The sequence below is a fragment of the Chelonia mydas genome, chromosome 13 (assembly GCF_015237465.2).
Source record: "Chelonia mydas isolate rCheMyd1 chromosome 13, rCheMyd1.pri.v2, whole genome shotgun sequence".
Classification (NCBI taxonomy): domain Eukaryota; kingdom Metazoa; phylum Chordata; order Testudines; family Cheloniidae; genus Chelonia; species Chelonia mydas.
This window is the reverse complement of record NC_051253.2, coordinates 31,711,498-31,731,439: the sequence shown is the minus strand read 5'-3', so window position 1 is coordinate 31,731,439 and position 19,942 is coordinate 31,711,498. Positions and strand designations below refer to the sequence as shown.

Below are 19,942 nucleotides of genomic sequence, written 5' to 3'. Positions count from 1 at the left end.
TACACTTCAACTCTTTCAGGGGCAGACAGCAGTTGTGAAGCAATCAACACACACGCATGCACACACACATTTTATTCAATATATCAACTCTTTATACTTAGGCCTGGTCTACACTACAGAGTTAGGTCAACGTAAGGCAGCATCCACACTGCAGTGGTGCTCCCACCGATGTAAGTCACCCACTACATCGACTTAACTCCACCTCCGCGAAAGGCACAGTGCTTAGGTCGATGTATTTAGGGTGACACAGTGTCTACGTAGACACTGCGTTACTTACATCGCCTGTTGGCAATCAGCTGGGCATGGGACTGACATCTGGAGTCTCCCTCATACCCCAGCAGAGCCGTCAGCTCCAGGACAGCGCCTGCAGTTCATCACTTTTCTCCCCCTTTCAAAAAAGAACAGAGCAGGGGTACATGACAAGTACTCCAAGGGTGTTCTGCCCACCCTCCCCCTTTCAACAGCACATCTGCTTTACTTCTAATTAATTTAAACTTCATACAGTCAGTCAACAAACAAATAAACAGTTCCAATCACCACCCCAAAACACAATTTCATGACAACATTCTAGATCAGTTCCCAATGTCACACCCCCTTGGGGCAAGGTGAACTGTGTTTGCTTCCCCCATCCCCCTCAGGTTTAATTACACCTCCACTGACCAACATGAAACCATAGATTAAGGGGCAATTTTCTCCCTCCTTAACCTCAAGACTCCACCCAGCGGTTGCTTCACACCTCTCTAGGGCTTTTCCCACATTCTACCAAGCATCATTAATTGACAGCACTCTTTACTACCCAGAGTCACCCTCATGCCAGGGGAGCTCTGACACTTCATGTTTCAGCTGTGCCTCAGTTTCCCTTCCCCTGCAGAGTTTTGAAACCTACCACCTATTAGCAGTGCCTAGTTTCCTTGCTCTCTGTGGAGTCCTGGGCCACAATGTTGCTTAACTGTCCCAGTATCCCACAGCTATTAACATTCTGTCCTAGATTCTAGCAAGTGCCTCTTCCTGGCCTCCCCCTGGGATTGCTGTGAGGGCAATCTCAGCCTCTGTGCTCGGGATTCCCAGAGGTGTATCAAGATCCTGGAGCCTGAACAACATTCAGCCACGGCCCCTGTCAGAGAAGGTATTTATATACTCAAAATTTATTAAAAATTAACATCAATGAGCCAGAGAGCTCCTCAGCCAACATTTTTAGAACTTTTGGGTTTAATATTTATCCCTAGCAGCTGGTGTTAACATCCTCAGTTACTAATGGACTTGGAAGGTATTTCTTCATCCTCATGTGACACATGCACATCATCCTGCTTCTTTCCAAATCCAGAACAGAAATATTTATTGAACACTTCTACCTCTTCTGCATCATTAACAATTTTACCATCTTCATCGAATAATGGGCACGTGCGCACACAGCTATCAATACCGAGAAGCACACTTGAAAGCAACACACACTTACACACACACATGTACGAAGGGTCATGGTGGATTCTCCACCACTGGCAATTTTTAAACCAAAATTGGATGTTTTTCTAAAAGTTCAGCTCTAGTTCAAAGAGGAAATGTTCCAGGGGGGTTCTCTAGCCTGTGCTATACAGGAGGTCAGACTAGATGATCACAATGCGTCCTTCTGGCCTTGGAATCTATGAAGGTAGGAGAGGCATGCACACCCAGCAACACACATGTACAGATATACCCATAGCCACCATGTGCACACACAAACATATAGTGGGGCGAGCTCCCTGGGAGAGCGTATGTTAGAGACCACGGGGGGTGGGCAGGAAACACCGGGGGGGGGGGGGCGAGGAGCCCACAGAGGCCACACGCTCCCATCAAAGGGGCCTCCACTGAGAGGTCACAAAGGGTGTACCTTTGCCTGGGGAAGGCCACAGAGGGCATGATTTGATTGGGGCGGGGGCAAGGGTTTACTGGGAGGCCATGGGAGGTGCACACTCACACCAGGGGAGACCCCGCTGGGAGGTCACAGGAGGTGCATACTCACCCAGGGATGCCCCACTGAGAGACCAGGGGTGCCATGAACTCACAGGGGGGCTCGCTGGGTGGCTATGGGGGACATGCACTCACCTGGGGGCTTCCTGGAGGGCCATGGGGACACTAGGGTTGCCAACTGCTAATCACACAAACCCAAACACCTATGCCCCGCCCCTGCATCGCCCCTTCCACAAGGCCGTGACCCGCTCTTTATCCCCCCTGCCTCTATCGCTCGCTCTCTCCCACCCTCACTCACTTTCAGTGGGGTGGGGCGGGGGGTTGGGGTGGAGGGGGTTTGGGGTGCAGGCTCTGGGAGGGAGTTTGGGTATGGGAGGGGGCTCAGGACTGGGACATGGGGCTGGAGTGTGGGAGGGGGTTTGGGGTGCTGGCTCCAGGAGGGGGCTCAGGGTTGGGACAGGTGTGTGGGAGGAGGTGAGGGGTGTGGGCTCTGGGAGGGAGTTTGGGTTCTGGACGGGGCTCAGGGCTGGGGCAGAGGGTTGCAGTGCGGGAGGGGGTGAGGTGTGCAGGTTCCAGCTGGGCAACACTTACCTCAGGCAGCTCCCAGGTGGCAGCGCAGCAGAGCTAAGGCAGTCTCCCTGCCTGCCCTGGCCCCATGCCGCTCCTGAAAGCAGCCGGCATGTCCCTGCGGCCCCTGGGGGGGCAGAGGGCTCCACGCGCTGCCCCTGTCTGCAGGCACCACCCCCGCAGTTCCCGGCCAATGAGAGCTGCAGAGTCGGCGCTCGGGCCGGAAGCAGTGTGTGGAGACTCCCTGCCCCCTCCCAGGGACTGCAGGGACATGCTGGCCGCTTTCAGGAGCAGCATGGGGCCAGGGCACACAAGGAGCCTGCCTTAGCCCCGCTGCGCTGCTGGACTAAAATCTCCTGGTTTGGCTTCAGTAGCCTCTGGGAGATGGAGCCTGATTCCAGGAGACTGCCAGCAAAACCAGGAGGGCTGGCAACCCTGGGGACACGCACTCAACAGGGTCTCCCTGGGGGGTCCTGGGGACATGCACTCGCCAGGGGGTCCCTGGGAAGCCATGGGGACACGCAGTCACTGGGGGCGGCCGGTAAGGGATTTCTGGGATGCCATGCACACTCAGTGCAGGGGGGTGCATGCTCATCCGGTGAGGGAGCTGATTGGGAGGCCATGGGGGATGCTCACGCGGTGATGTAATGGGAAGCTATGAAGTATTTAGGGGTAAACAGGTTCTTTTGTTCCCTGGGAACTCCCATGACACCCCTTGGTTCAGCCAAAGGGCTGCAGGCAAATTGGGTCAGAGAAGTGGGAGGAGTGAAGAGGTGGGCGGGGACTTTGCCCTGCTGTCAATCGCATCTATGCCTGCGTCCTGCTCAGAGGCTGGGGCAGGCTGGAGAGCAGCAGCAGCAGGTGGCTGCGTGCCAGGGCCCTGGAGACAGAGATGGAGTTTTCCCAAGGGCTCCAGAGCACTGCTGGCCCAGCTGCTCCCACAGAGCTCACAACCCAGCTCTTAGCACCTCTCCTGCCTGCTGCTAGTGAAACCGGGGGGCAGGGAACATCCTTCAACTGTGCAACCCCTCTCCCAGGGGCCATCCTGGCAGGCCCACTCAGCATCGACTCACCCCTTTGAGCTCCTTTAAATCTCTCTTTACCAGCGAGTCCAGGGCAAAGTTAATGTTGTGAGACAAGCTCTGCAACTGGAAAGAAAGGAGAGAGACTCTGAAGCCTGCATTGTGAATCCGCCCAGCACAAAGCCAGGCAGCGGTTCACACCCACTTTGCAGCCTGCAGGAGGATCCCCCTCAGCGCTCTCATCCTGGAGAATGGCTCCTTGGGGAAGCACTTTTCTTACGGATTCTGTTGATTGTCCTCCAGCTACAGAATCAGGGCCCAAGGGAAAAGAAGGCAAACACAGCAACCTCCGCCCCACCTGGAGCAGGCAGGGTGTGGAGGTGTCAGAAGGAGCCCTGTCTCATCCCACACACCCTCAGGCATGTGGGGCAGGGGCTGAGACTCCCTTGCTGGTTCCTCACATCGTGTGGGTAGCTGGGAGGTTGTGAGGAAAAGGCTGGTGTGCATGGGCAAAGGGCAGGGTGGAAAATATTCTCCCACAACCAAATCCAAGGGGATTTTCACCAGCCTTCTGGAACGCACATGTCTGTCCCACTCCAAACACAGAGCTTCCAGAGCAGTTCAGAGAGAGAAAGAGAGTTTGATATGGGTAAAAAACGTTGGCTACTTTTCCTTTTCTTAATTCTCAAAAAACAATTCTGCTCATATTTTAAAGAGAAAAAAGCCCTCAGACAGAAACCAGAGCTGGAAAATTCCAGGCTGAAAGATGAAACTTGACCAAGTTATAAGCAACTAAACCAGGGCCTCTAAAATGGATACATTTAGCCAACCATAACTGGAGAGGTCAGGTGCCCGCTCTAATTCCCAGACAGGAAACCTCATTGGCTTTCAGTTATCACTATACAAGGGATTTTTGAAACAAGACAAACACTGCAAGGAAACGAGATTAAGTCATTTCACCATCTGTCCTACTCTCTGAATATATCAGACACCCCAATAACTTCAAACCACAACCAAAGTCTAACTCAAAATGCAATTAAAGCCTTAACTCCAACCCTGACAAGAGTGTTCCCAGCAGGGAGCGGATTCGGAGCGGTGTCATTCAGGAGCTGACAGAGCTACACAGGTGAGGAGGATCAGGCCCTGTATCATTTGTATTTCAGAAGAATCTGGAGGCTACAGCTATGATCAGAGTCTGATTGTGCTAGGTGCTGTACAAAGACATAATAAGAGCCAGCACCTGCCCAAAGGGCTACATTCACAAGGGGATTTCGATGCCTACCTGCTCTTTAGGGGCCCACATCCAACATGCAGGCACCACTGGCATTCACACAACCCCTACTCAGTTGCCACATATATTCCCTACATTCCCAAGAAGCGTGCGCACAATTGCCTATGTCCTGAGGACAGGGCTGAGCAGCTCGGCACCCTCACTCATGCCTAGCCCTAGCGGGAGTCTCAAACGAGACATTCTCTATGTAACTGCCCGCAGGGGCCAATCCAATAGGCATACGCAGAGCCTTCCTCCCACAATAACCCAGGGGCAGGGCATGCACTGGGGTGTAGGAGACCCAGGTTCAAATCTGCCTGATCTGGAGCAGGGATTTGAACCCAGAGCTCCCCCATCCCAGGTGAGTGGTCTGGGCACCGCACCACCTCTGTCATTTTTTGTGAGCAAAGGCCTAATTCTTTTTGGGGCTCCTTGGCATTTCCCACTGGCTGGCCCAAGTGGCTCCCTGCTCAGCAGGCTGGCACCTGAGCAACCCTTTCTTAGGGTCCCCACTTCTCCAGGCATGGCATGGGGAGTAGGGAGCCTAACTGGGGATGAGGAATCCACAAGGTGGCAGGGTCCCTAGGAGTTGGCGTTGAAATGCCCAGGTCCCCCTTGTGAATGTAGCCCAAAGCACTTAGCTCCATACAAACCATTCCCCACACAGCACTGCAGCTCTCATGTCTCTTCCAATCTTTGGTAGTTTTCTTAAAGCCCCAGCTCCTCGAGTCATGTGAATAGGTGAGACGATCAGCTTCCATTAAAAAAAGGAAGTTTCTAGTCCTCCTTGTTGTCGAGAAAAGCATGGAAACACGACCTGAGTGCAGCCTACAGGCTCAAAAGCAGAAGGCAAAGTGAAAGAACCTGTTTATGTTTTAAAATCTCATGACTGTTGGAAGACCTAACTCAGGCTTTTTGAATACTTGGGAGAAAGGACACTGGCTTCACTTTGCCGATGGACTTGGAAAAATCAAATCCTGGGGGAGGAGCCTGTCACAGTTCAGGGCAGGTCAGCTGTATCCCGCAGTAAGGGCAGCCACTCCGGGCATTCAGCTCCTCAGTTATTGCCTTTTCCAGCACAGACCAGCTGCCCTAGGACACCTGTTTGCTTTCTCTTCAGAGACAGAGAACAGTGCAATTGCTACAGAGACAAGTTACCACCAAAAAGAAATAAAAAAGTAAAGATTTGATCAATTATAGACCAGTGTGAGTTTCAGAAGTATTAATTTTCAGTTCAAAAACAGTACAAATGGAAGCAGCAAAAATAAAACGTCACACACATTTTAGGAAACATGACACCAAACAATGGTGTATTAATTCAGTATAATTTCCATCAGTCCTGTCTTGTCAGTGGGAGGACTGTGTGTGTTTCCTCACTATACAAAGTACTGGAATTTGGGGTTGCCGTGCAGGAAGGAAAAGACGTAAGTCATCTTCAACAGAAAGCCAGGAGCAATACTTGGAATTGTGGTTAAAGATGACTCGCATAGTTAGGTAGCTGAAAAAGGAACAAGGGCTTTAAGATCCCCATGTGTTAACTCACAAAACTCAGATCCCACTGATACCCAAAAGTCTGCATCTCACATTTGTGCTGCAGGTCCTTGTCACTTGACAGGGCAATAAGGCTTTCCTCTCCTTTTGAAGACAGCATAGCTGTGGGGTTCGGCTTAAACCTGATGGGTTCCTGCTCCATTGATTTCATTGGTCTGTACCCACTTCAGGAAAGTATTCAGAAAACTGCTCCTGCCGACCCCCTAGGTGCTGAAGACTTACATCCTGGATGCTGTCAACAGACAGATCACTGCACTGTTGCACAACATCCTCCAGCGTTGAAAACATGGAGAGAGATCCCTGCTGCACACATGAAGACCACAGTTCAAGTTTGTTAATGAATGCTGCTATCCGATCATTAGCAATGAGAACATTCACATCTCGTCCCTGAAGTGCCACATTCAGAGAATTCAGTCGCTCGAATATATCAGCCAGATATGACAACAAGTATATCCGGTGAATGTCACTGAAATGCTGTTCAGGCGGAGAGGTATCAGCAAGAAGAATACGGACGTCCTCACGCAGCTCACATAGCCTTGTCACCACTTTGCCCTGGGACAGCCAACAAACTTTTGCATGTAACAACTGTGTGAAGCTTGCCCTCATCTCTGCATAAAATGGCAAAAATCCTTGAATTAACCGGACGCGACTTTATAAAGTTTATAATTTTTACTGCAACTGAAAGAACATTGCTGAGCTCCTCTGGCGTCATCTTCACAGCCAATGCCTTTCTGTGAACCATAGAATGATTCCAGGTAGCTGTAGGGGCCACTTCTTGTACTTTTCTCACAATCCCGCTATGCCATCCTGTCATAGACCATGCTCCATGGCTGCATTCCAAAACAACATCCCCAAACAAGACCAGTGTCTTGGACAAAATTATTTAATAGTTGAAAAAGTTCTATATGAGTTGCTTGTGTTGGAAGTGGATGGCAAAACAGAAATCCCTCTTTTAATTCTGTTGCTATAGCAATTCAAATATACACCAGTAGCTGTATCTATCTGAACTGAATAATATGGGCTCTGATGAACACTTTCTCGGAGCAGCTCTTTTACATCAGGGGCCATCTCCACAACATGGCGTGAAACTGTGTCATTGGAAAGTGTCTAGCTGTGATGCTGCTTCTGCAGAAAAGGACCTAGGGGTTACAGTGGACGAGAAGCTGGATATGAATCAACAGTGTGCCCTTGTTGCCAAGAAGGCCAATGACATTTTGGGATATACAAGTAGGGGCATTGCCAGCAGATGGAGGGACGTGATCATTCCCCTCTATTCGACATTGGTGAGGCCTCATCTGGAGTACTGTGTCCAGTTTTTGGCCCCATACTACAAGAAGAATGTGGAAAAATTGGAAAACGTCCAGCGGAGGGTAACAAAAATGATTAGGGGATTGGAACACATGGCTTATGAGGAGAGGCTGAGGGAACTGGGATTGTTTAGTCTGCGGAAGAGAAGAATGAGGGGGGATTTGATAGCTGCTTTCAACTACCTGAAAGGGGGTTCCAAAGAGGATGGCTCTAGACTGTTCTCAGTGGTAGCAGATGACAGAACGAGGACTAATGGTCTCAAGTTGCAGTGGGGGAGGTTTAGGTTGGATATTAGGAAAAACTTTTTCACTAGGAGGGTGGTGAAACACTGGAATGCATTACCTAGGGAGGTGGTGGAATCTCCTTCCTTAAAAGTTTTTAAGGTCAGGCTTGACAAAGCCCTGGCTGGGATGATTTAACTGGGGATTGGTCCCGCTTTGAGCAGGGGTTGGACTAGATGACCTCCTGAGGTCCCTTCCAACCCTGATATTCTATGATTCTATGATTCTTCTATCACCACTGTGCACGTATCCTTTGCAGCTGGAAGTAGACTGTACAACATAGGTGAGAAACTGCTACCAGCTTTGGCACTGCACAAAGCCATGCAGTAAGAAGCCTCAGTAGCGTTTATATTAACACTGTACACTTCAACAACTTTTGTCCTATTAACTCACTGAGCTTCCTCTGAAAAAACTCTACAGGTTTAGATACTCAGGTAGCACGTCTTGTTCTGAGATGCTGGCATAGCTTGCAGGGCCACATACTGTCGTTTGCCAGTTCTTCGCCACATACAACACATTGAAGCCTCGGTGCATTGCTGGACCCGCTCCGTGTAAAGCCCAGTTTGAAATAAGCTTAGTCATATTTTCGGCTTTTGCATTTTGCTGGAACGTTTGCTGCTGCCCTCACTTCGGCTTGTGTTGTACACTGTACTCCCTTTGTCACAAAACCATCCATTTCTCGGGTAAGCTCTTTCTCACTGTAAGCGTGTCGCTGCTAATGGTTTTAAGTTCTTGTGGGGAAAACCACACGAAGGACCTGTCTCAGTTGCTAAGAGAGTCCTGTGTGGGACTAGTGAAGAGCCCTGCAGTGCCCAGTGTGGCTGTGGCTCCCCCTGTCATCCCAGGCTCCCGCTGTCACCGTGGAGCAGGCTGCGGCTCTGGTAGCGGGAGCCAGGACTGAGAGCCAGAGTCACAGCCTGCCCCGCTGTGACAGTGGGAGCCTGGGCTGATTGCTGGAGCTATTAAAAAACACACACATGTGCACACAGAGAGCTTGCGCCTCCCTTTACACATTCCCGTGCCTCCCTTGAGAGGCGTGCCCCGCACTTTAAGAACTGCTGTTCTATACCCATTAACTCAGAGGCCTCATGAACTGTGGTAACCAGTTCCACACCGAGCTGATGCCTCAATATAGGTTATGTCCTCTTTCTTCTGAGCTGCCCGAAACCTTCTCCAATATGCTTCAGGGGTCAGTTTAAACTTCAGTCACAAAACTTGTTTTCAATTATCAGAATCGTTACAGTCTTCCCATAAGGGTAAAGATGTCCAAGGCCTTTGCCCAGCAAGCAGTGGACCCAGGTCCCTTACTATGTCCCCTTGTCTGAGCTTATTTAATTCGCATAGCGAGGAAGCCATTTGGAGTCTATGCCACCCACGGGCACAGGTCCCTGGCGTCTGGCTCCACCTGCTGGACAATGGTTCTGCTGCAACAGTTTCGCCATCTTGATCTGATATTGATGCTCCCTGTCCTTTTCTCTCTTCTAGCGCTGGTGCTGGCGTTCGGTCTTACTGGCACTGCTGCGGGTCCCAGACTGCTCTCTCTTGCTAGAGCAAGGTCTGCAAGCTGCGAGGTTTCCAGATGCACTCTGTCCCTCTCCAGCTGAAGCCTCTCCTGCTCCAGCTGTTGAGTGTCCAGCACCCCTCTTGCAGCGGTGGCCTTGGTCTGGACGGAACACAGTAGCTGACTGCCAGCCTCTTCCCTGTTTCTCTCCAGGGCGTTGGCTCCAAAATTCTCCGTCTGCTGGGCCCTCTGTCAGTCGACTGGAGGTTCTCTGTGAACGTGGACCATCATTCCTTGACTGGTCATACGAATACAGCAAATCACTAAATATGATTTTGCTCTATCTTCAGGGCTAATCTCCCTTTCCCTGCATAGCTCAACCAACAGATTTGTCTTCAGTTGTTCATAATTCATTTTCCACATCTCCCTTTTCACTGTGCCTTACCCCAGAAAGACTACTGAGGCTTTGTTCTCTGTGCTGTTCCTGTCTAAGTAACTTGCTTTTGCTGCTGTTGGCACTTATGCAATTGACATTGTTAGAGAGCCCACCAATGCTGCCACCATAGAGATCGCCGTTCAAGGTGGCTGCACCTGGATTTCCCCTCTGTGGTTCAGCAAAGGCACTCACTCTCAGGCTGGCAGCTCCCCAGCCATTGCCCTTTTGGGTGGAGACCCGCAGCTCTCTCCCCTCTGAGCAGGGCACTCCCAGGGTGTACAGCACCCTGCCTTCACTGTGTCATTCCCAGCGCAGACCGGCTGCCCGAGGACACCTGTTTGCTTTCTCTTCGGAGACAGAGAACAGTGCAATTGCTACAGAGACAAGTTACCACAAAGCTCTTCCTAAGCAAGCCAAGTTTATTCCTAGGGTACAAAGCATTACTGGGAAAACAGTGAAAGAGCAAAAGAACCTACCCGCATGCTAATAAGCTCACCAGAGTTACCCCAACTCCCTCCTGGGCTCTGGCAAGTGCAGGCTTTTAATACCACACCCTAGGAGCCTCCTTGTGGTACACGGTCATCAGAGCTTCAGCTCAGAACAAGCACCCAGTAGGCCAAGTCCTTCCAACCCTCCCCTAAGAACTGGGGCCCTCTGGGCTCCAGGGGTCCTGCCCATTTGCTGGAGCAGGGAGAAGCCCTAAGGCAGGTTAAACCCCAGGCTTTTATGCAAAAGTCTGTTCTTTGTCTGGTGGGCTCTGGAGAATCCAGTCTGCACAAGCATATGCGGCTCTCCCCAGGGGGTGACTTCAAAGGGCTGGCAATGGAGGAGGTACATTAGTATCCCCCTCCCTGCTAGAGAAGAGGCACACAATGCCACAACAACACAGCCACAACTGCCTTTTTCACACTGTGCCCAAAGGTGCTAATCCCAATTCCATACCGTTTAACTTAACTCAATAAAGCTTATCCTCATTCCATCAGGATATTGCAGGATATTGTCCATCTGTCACAGAGCCTCCTCTGGGGCAGAACATATTGAAATGAAAGTCATTAGTAGGCTCAAACCAGAGGGCTCAACCTGCAAACACATGCTACTAGGACTGCCTCTTACTCCCATCCAGGAACTACTCCCAGCAGGAACTGCAGGCTCAGCGCTTATCTTTCTTTTTGTAGGTGCTGGTGTGGTGGGGGCCCTGTACTTCACAAGACCATAGTCATCGACTTTGCTGAAGAAGTCACCATTTGTGCAGAGCTGCGCTCCAAAACCTGAGTTTTCACTTTTTTTAAATGAACATTGTTAACCTTGAGAATGTTAACTGAGTATGACTGATGTAGTGTGCACGCCTGAGTCTGCAGACAGCCTGAAACAGTAACTCTGAAAGGTATGAACTGCCCCATTCATCTCAGTCTGGGCTCCAGGGACTCTGATTCTGTGGCCAAGTAATCTGGCCATGGAATTCATCATTTCTGCCCCAGAATTCACCATTTGGCTGCAGCCAGATGCCTGACATTTATTTTTGTCTCCCTGCCCTGCTTTGACCTGCCTGTAGCTGCCACTTTCTCTTCAGCTCCTCGCACAAGGGGTCTTAACTAGACACCCGTGTATGCTCCTGCATTGCTCCACGGAGACAGGCAACAGGGACTGGGAACCAGAGCAGGAGTCCTGCCTGTGGCGAGGGGATAAGGAGAGCAAGAGGTGTAGGCTGGGTGGCTGGGCTGCCTGAAGAATAGTACAGGAGCCACGGCCCAGTGAATGGCGCTGGGCCCCTGGAGAGCAGAGCTAAAAGCCCTTCCTTGAAGGGACTCAGGGCGTGTCTACACTTACAGTACTGCAGCGGCACAGCTGCACCGCAGTAGGGCTCGGCGAAGATGCTGCCGACGCCAACAGGAGAGCTTCTCCTGCCGGCCTAGGTCCGGCACCGCCCCGAGAGGCGGGAGCTATGGAGCTATTGTCCCTCTCTGCTGTCGCAGGGCAGAGCAATGGCACTTGTGGTTCAGTTGCCTAACGCTTTCCATTGTAAACCGCTCTTGCAGCTGTGGCGAAGCGCTCTAACGCCCCCATGGCTTGCGCTGACCCTTCGGAAATTGGCAGGAGGGTGGGCCTGGGCCCCAGGAGGGACCTTTTGGGGACCTCAGGAAGTCTGTTCATATTTGGTTGAATTACATACTGTTAAAAGTCACCATTGCCTGCCAATGATTCACACAGCCAGCTTGGCTTGGGCTTCCTCCCAAGCTCCCGCAGCGTTCCCTTCGCATTGCACATGCTCTGTCCCCCACCTCGCTTCAGAAGCCCTCATGGCATGGAACCCGCAGCCGGGGCACAGGCAAAATGGATCCACCTCCTGCGGCTGCCCATCGAAACACCCTCAGTCTCAACTGAACCCTGACAAATACAGAGCTGAAATCAGGCTGGCTCCCCTGCGATGTTGTAACAGGTATTAGAATGATAAGAATCACAAGAATGTGTTTAATGCTCAGACTTTATTGAATGCTCCTGCGTAGCTGCCTGCACCAATCTCACCTATACCATTGTACCCCAGATTGGATGGTGATATTTGAGCACTTTGTCTTGTGAGTCTCTATGACTGTGTAAATGACCAAACAGGGATAGCCACTGACTAGTATGAAGGGCTGACCTCTAACAAGTGTTTCTCCCTTCCCAAAAGGAAGGGGCCATCCATACCAGATGGACTGTTGGGGACGTTGCAAAAAGAAGACAAAAGATTTTGTTGTTGTTCTGCCTTCTCCCCATGAAGATGAGCCAGGCAAGTGGACTCCTCCCATCAACTGAACTGAGGTTGCAGCTCACAGCACATGGCAGAAGGGAGATAAAAATGCCAAACAAAAGGAACCCGAGATCTCTATGCTGCTTGGACTCTGGGGGACAAAATTTTCAAGGCATAAGCAAAGGATCCCCAGCTGCTTAGCCTGGGTTAGCCCTAAGGAACATATAGAGCTGATTATAGAAGCTTTTATTACCTTTTGTTACTTAAGATTGGAACTCATTTGTGTATCTATGTTTACCTGCTTTCACCTTGTAAATAACTCATTTCTTTTTCCTAGTAAATATATTGGTATAAAGCTTGTTATAGGCCTGGCTACAAGCATTGTCTTTGGTGTGAGATCTAAGGTGCAGCAGACTTGGGGTAAGCGACTGGCTCTTTGGGACTAGGAGTAGCCTGAATATTGCTGTGATTCTTACTGTAAGGGGCCAGCTGTCACAAAGGCAGGCTCACCTAGATGACAAGACAGATGGGAGTAGCCAAGGGGACTGTATCGGACTTCATGATTAGGCTGCTGTAGTGCCTGAGGATTACACCTGATCCTTGGTTGGTGATATCCGAGTATAGAATTCCCCACCAACGTGGGGCTTAGGCCCTGCGTCCTAACAGCCCGCCTTGAGGCGGGACTCACGCTCTGAGCACTACAGCGGTACAACAACCCAGTCCACAATTACACCACCAGATGCTGTTTTGTCCATATGACAGTGGCTTCATTTCTCGGTGAGGAAACCAACTGGGCCCTCTACCCCTGACACACGCCTTGTGGCTGGGAGAGCACCCAGGCCTGGGGCACTTGGGCAGCGATTCTTACCAGACCCTTGACTGGGACCAGCAGCTTCTGGGAGAACTCGGCAAAGGAGGTGAAGGCACTGGCCAGTTGCTCGTCACCATCACTCTGGTAGTTTGCGGAGAATTTTTCCTGGGCTGCAATATGAGCTTCTATGTGGCAAGCGAGATCTAGGCACACAAACACCAAACCCCCAATCAACATGGATAAGGAGAGCAGAGAAGGAAGCTACCATCAGCTGTCCAGTGATCCACACCTCAGCCCGCTCCCCAGACAGCTGTCAGTGTCTAGGCCAGAGTAGGACAGGGCTGGAAGGGGGAGTCAAGTGGGGGAGAGGAGCACTGGGTCTGGGGGGGATGGATGGGTGAGTGCAGGGGGAAGGTGGGGATTGGGGGTGAGGGGAGCAGGGGCAGGGCTCGGGGCCTGGGGCAGAGCAGCAATGGGGGATGGGACAGGTGAGTGGGGCAAACCAGGGGAAGTGTTGGGAGATGCGCAGGTGAGTGGGACAGAGCAGGGTTGGGGGTGTGGGGAGGGACAAGGCAGGGCTGAGGGGTGGGGCAGAACAGTGGCAGGGCTGGGGGATGGGGCAAGGTAGGGGTGGGAGATGGGGAGAGTGAGTGGGGCAGAGCAGGGGTCGGGGAGGGGCAAGGCAGTGGGCAGGTGAGTGGGGCAGAGCAGGAGGTGATGGGGTGTGTGTGTCTCCTACAGCCCCTGCCCCGTGATGTGGGAAGACCTGGCACCAGGGCGGTTGGAGCCGGTGGGCTCCCGCTCTGGGCACTGGGCACACAGACACTGTGGGGCAGGTATTGCAGGAGGCAGCACGGGTCCCAGAAGGCGCCCTTGAGAAACAGCCTCTGGCAAGGGTCCCCCCCCTGCCCCCAGCCCTGGCTGTGCCCCTCAGCAGCAGCAGCACTGCCTCCTCCTGCTCCTGGCGCACTGCAGGGTCCCCGGGCTAGCGCTCCGGTCAGTGCTGGGGTGGCAGGGGAGGAGGACGAAGCTCCAGCGCAGAGCTCGCTCCCATCCAGCCCCATCAGCGGTATGGGGGAGCCGAGCTGGGGCAGGGGAACAGCCATTTCTTTCAGCTTGGCACTCGCTCTCTGTCAGCTCCCCGCTGGGCAGGGAGCGCCAGGGCCTGTTGGCTCCAGTGAGCACGAGTGACCCCAGGCCCGTCTGGCCTGGGAGATGTGGCAGGAGCTGGGTGGCACAAGCAGAGGTGTGTAAGCCGACCTGGGCGGCAAAGTGGGGTTTGGTGATGCCATGGCTAGTACTTGTGCAATGCCACCCTTATTGCTAGGGGTGGTCTCTGCCCCTCAGCTGCTCGCCAAGCAGAGGGCATTGCTGTGGGGCCGTGGCTGGGGTGCATGCTGCTCACAAGGGCACAGCCTGGCCTGGCCTGCCCCATTTCCCACTCATGCCCAGGGCTCAGTGCAGGGTTTCTGTGAGGAGGGCAGAAAGGGTCTGAGGCCAGCCCTGATGTCCACTGCAAAGCTGGGAGGAGGGCTCAGGGCTGGATAGCAGATGGCAGTGAGGAGCGTGGAGAGAGCGGCAGGACTGGGGGACTCCCCTGCAATTGGAGGGGTTCCAACACACCCAGAAACAGGCACAAACGTGGGGGCATGTCTCCAAAACTCCAGCTCCCCCTGCCCACTCTCCAGCCCAACAGACAAGCCTCCCTCCCCCTAGCCCACTCTGGGTCTCCGGCTCTGCTCTGACCTTGTCCAGAAGCATGCTCTGCTTTGGTGGCTTTCCTCATTTTCTGCAGTACAGCTCGATCAGAATCCAAGGCCTAGGAACAACAAAAGAGGTTTTGTAGGTTTCTACCTGCCAAACCCTCTAAACATGAGACTAGACGCAGCCATGTTGCAGATGGGCTACACAGCCAGGAAGTGGGTTGGTTTATACAGCCTATCGGCACCAGCCAGCACACCCCAGGGTGCAAGCACCACACACTGCCCTGCCCAGCCTCTGCTCATTTGTCTCTCCTGCTCGGTTTGAGGGAAGCTGCTACAAGGAGCCCTTATAACCAACAGCCCAGTTGTTGCTCATACCCTGCTCTTTCCCCTCTTTACACACAATACACTGCTGCTGGGGCTTTCAACAATCATGACTAGATCCACAAAAGGCCTTACCTGTGGCCTGTGGGTATTCTGGGACACCCACACCAGCCAGCCCACCCCCAAAACTCCTGACCCGCTAACCCACAGCTGTCTTTTGTGAGGGTTTAGGCTTGCTCAGAGCACACCAGCATCCGGATGTGGCAGCTTCCACTTGCCCAGCTGCAAAAACTTAGGGGCCTAGGGAATTTAGGTGGCAGCTGAGTGAGGGTTTGGACGATCTCAGCAGTGCCTAAGTGTTGGATCTAGCCCTCAGTGCCCAAAGCTCACTGCACTGGGAGTTGGGCTGAGCACCCAACTCCTGCAGGCACTTTTGGCCCTCTCAGCCCATGATCCAACTACGTTATTAAGGTAGCAAAGTACCGCACTCCAGTGCCAGATTACAATTGCCTGGGTAACGTATGACAAAACGATGGTTAAGACACTGTAAATAGGTCTAAACCAAGTATTGCAAACCCAAGCAATTCAGAGTTAAGGTTACACTTCCCAGAAATGGGGGGGAGGGATAGCTCAGTGGTTTGAGCATTGGCCTGCTAAACCCAGGGTTGTGAGTTCAATCCTTGAGGGGCCATTTAGGGATCTGGGGCAAAAATTGGGGATTGGTCCTGCTTTGAGCAGGGGGTTGGACTAGATGACCTCCTGAGGTCCCTTCCAACCCTGAGATTCTATGATTCTAAATCCCAATCTGTTAAGGTAAGAAAGGGTAGGGCACCCACAGACCCTAATTCTGCCATGTCACAGCCAGGGCATGGGTGGCCAGACCTAGAAATCAGAGCCAGAGTCCGCTGCAGGAGACAAACTGGAGATTCGAACCATGAGTCAGGCCAGGTTAGGATACCAGAGGGTCAGAGGCAAACTGGACTCAGAAACCACAGGTCAGATGCCAGGAATGAAGCTGCGGGAGCAGGGACCACAAGGCACACAGTCCAGAGCAGGGTGGATCCCAGTGGCTCAGACAGCTCCCTGCCAGCTTCAGCAGGGCCAGTGGCTAATCAGCCACCATGGGACTCTACCAATTGGACCTCAGGGGTGGAGCCTCACACTGGGGTTGGGCTTCATGGGTCCCAGGTAAGTGCTAGCCAGCTCCATTGCCGAGTGGAGGGTTGGGGCCTCCCCTACAGACCTGGGTTCAAGACATGAGGGTCAGGATACACCCTGAGAGGAAAAATGATGGTGTCTTTAAATCAGTGTAATCTAAACTAGGCCCACAAAACCCACACTGCCTTAATGATAATTGTATGACTATTGCAGGGCAGCATTAAGGTGCCTTGTTCCACCCCAGCCTTCCTGGGTGACTTGGACAAGTCACCCATCTCTCTGTGCCTCTGCTCCCTGATGGTACCATGGGGAGGGGGCACTGCCCCACAGGGGTGGGTGAGGACACATTAGATTAATGGATTTTAAGGCCATTGAGTCTGACTTCCTGCACACCACATGGCGTCCCTGCATTAATTACTCCTGTTCTAAATCCTATGGCTGAGGTTGAACTCAGCAGATCTTATAGAAAAACATCCAATCACTATTTAGAGATTGCCAGTAATGGCAAATACACCACAGCCCTTAGGAAGCTGTTCCGCTGGTTAATTATTCTAACAAATTTACACCTTAGTTCTGGTCTGAATGTGATTAGCTTCAACTTCCAGCCATTGGATTGTGTCAGACCTCTCTCTGCTAGACTGAAGAGCCCATTATCAAATACTTGTTCCCCATGTAGCTATTTACAGACTGTATCGTCACCCCTAAACCTTCTCTTTGTTAAACGAACTAGTTTGAGCTCCTTGAGTCAGTCACCGTAAGACCTGTTTTCTAATTTCCGAAGGCTCTGAGGTGCTCAGATATTACACCCATGGGGGCCAGAAAAGTACCTAAGAGAGAGCTGGTGAGTTCGAGGCCACCAGAGAAGAAGGGAAAGGGCACAAACCCCTTTCTATTTTAATTCCTAGGGCTGCCTGAAGCAAACTGAAGTGGCACAGGAATTGACCCAACTGTGGTGAGTGCCTGTGACCAAGATGCACAATGGAGGGAGGTTTCCCACAGACCCAGTGCCCCAGGGGTAAGGCCAGCCATAAGGGTGGCTTTCCAGACCCAGACCAGCCAGTGTCCATCACCAGCGGGGCTGGCGCATGCTATGCAAGCACCAGGATAGCTGTTCCCAGAGACTACAGGCACAGCCAGGGTCAGCAAGTCCACTGGCAAGTCCAGCCTCTTTTCATTGTTGGCAGGTCCCTGACCCGCCACCAATCTAGGCCCTTCCAGCCTAGGCCCCACCACAGCTCAGCCAGCCCAGGACCCACCCCCAGCCCAGGCCCCACGGTTTTTAAGGCCTGGCTTGACAAAGCCCTGGCTGGGATGATTTAGTTGGGGTTGGTCCTGCTTTGAGCAGGGGGTTGGACTAGATGACCTCCTGAGGTCCCTTCCAACCCTCATCGTCTATGATTCTATGACAATGAATGCAGCTCAGTGAATGGCGGGACTTTCCAGTCCCCCCTTGGCAGGACAAAGATACTCACTCTGAGATACATCTTTATACCCTGATACAAACAAATTACGCACTGCCTCTGACATAGTTACTGCTCCCTGATGGGGCTAGTTATCACCTTGTACATATTGGTTCAATTAAAACATATTTATTACGTACTGTTATCCTGACTTTATCTTTTAGAAGGGGTCAGTGTGTTCCTGTTGTCCTTGGGGAATGTTTCTGTATCATCCCTGATATTGGGATGTTCTGGTACCACTTGATATCAGGATGTATTTGTGAGAGCACTCTGTGCTTAGAACTACTTAGGAATGCGTAATATCAGCCCTGTTCTTGCCAGATTCTGTGAGCAGGTCCTGCCTCATAGCAGGCCTCTGATATAAGGGCTCATGTCTCAGGCTCTCTTCCTACTACACCTACCTGCCCTGGCTTTGTGCAGCTCCCCGGAAGTGGCTGGCATGCCCCTGTGGCCCCTAGGGGCAGGGGCAATCAGGGAAGCCCTGCGTGCTGCTCCCGCCCCCCTGTGCTGGCTCTGCAGCTCCCCCTGGCCATGGTGCAGGCCGCGTAAACTGTGCAGAGCCGCCTGGCTGTGCCTCCGCATAGGGACCAGAGGTAGTGGCTGCTTCCGGGAGCAGCACAGAGCCAGGCAGGCAGGGAGCCTGCCTTAGCCCTGCTACACCGCCGACCGGGAGCTGCCTGAGGTAAGCGCCGCCCAGCTTGATCCCGCACCCTGAACTCCCTGCCCCAGGTCTGAACCCCCTCCCAAACCCTAACTCCCTCCCAGACCCCACACCCCCACCCAAACCCTCACCCCCGCCCTAGGTCGGAACCCCCTCTCGCACTCCAAACCCCTTGTCCCCCCAGGGGCCCCTCCTGCACCCCAAACTCCTCATCCCCAGCTCCACCCCAGAGCCTGCACCCCCAGCTGGAGCCTGGAGCCCCTTACCACACCCTGAACCCCTCATTTCTGGCCCCACCCTGGAGCCCACACCCCCAGCTGGAGCCCTCACCTCCTCCCACACCCCAACCCCCTGCCCAGCTCTGTGAAAGTGAATGAGAATGGGGGAGAACAAGCAGGGGGGGGTGGAGTGAGTGGAGGCGGGGCCTCAGAGAATAGGTGGGGTGGGGACTCGGGGTAGGGGTGGGGAGGGGGTGGGGCAAGAGTGTTCAGTTTTGTGCAGTTAGAAAGTTGGTAACAGTAGGGAGTTCACACCCTGTGATCGTCTCTTTCTCACGCACACACGGGAGCGGAGAGTTCATGCCCTGTGATCGTCTCATACCTATGAGGGAGTGGGGGAGTGGTGCACACCTGTGATCATCTTACACACACACAGGGGCATTCACACCTGTGATCATCTCACACGCATGGTGGGGATGGGTCACACCCGTGAGCATCTCACACACACATGGTGGGGATGGGTCACACCCGTGACCATCTCACACACACATGGTGGAGGCGGGTCACTCCTGTGACCATCTCTCACACACATGGTGGGGGCGGGTCACACCTGTGACCATCTCTCACACACATGGTGGGGGCGGGTCACACCTGTGACCGTCTCACACACACATGGTGGGGGTGGGTCACACCTGTGACCGTCTCACACACACATGGTGGGGGTGGGTCACACCTGTGACCGTCTCACACACACATGGTGGGGGTGGGTCACACCTGTGACCGTCTCACACACACATGGTGGGGGTGGGTCACACCTGTGACCGTCTCACACACACATGGTGGGGGCGGGTCACACCTGTGACCGTCTCACACACACATGGTGGGGGCGGGTCACACCTGTGACCGTCTCACACACACATGGTGGGGGTGGGTCACACCTGTGACCGTCTCACACAGACGCAAGGGGGAAGGCAGTTCACAAAGCAGAAATCACGT

General features: G+C 52.9%; 1 protein-coding gene across 2 annotated transcripts in view; it reads right to left on the bottom strand.

The window, feature by feature from the left end:
- LOC102931959 (arf-GAP with SH3 domain, ANK repeat and PH domain-containing protein 1) overlaps positions 1-19,942 on the bottom strand; it is a 101,022-nt gene that overhangs the window by 65,360 nt on the left and 15,720 nt on the right. For both annotated transcript variants that reach the window (XM_037915630.2, XM_037915629.2), the window contains exons 2-4: positions 15,169-15,241; positions 13,480-13,625; positions 3,588-3,662 (exon numbers count right to left, since the gene is read on the bottom strand). In XM_037915630.2, coding sequence (XP_037771558.1) covers positions 3,588-3,662; positions 13,480-13,625; positions 15,169-15,241 — 294 coding nt within the window. The remainder of the gene's footprint in view (positions 1-3,587; positions 3,663-13,479; positions 13,626-15,168; positions 15,242-19,942) is intronic.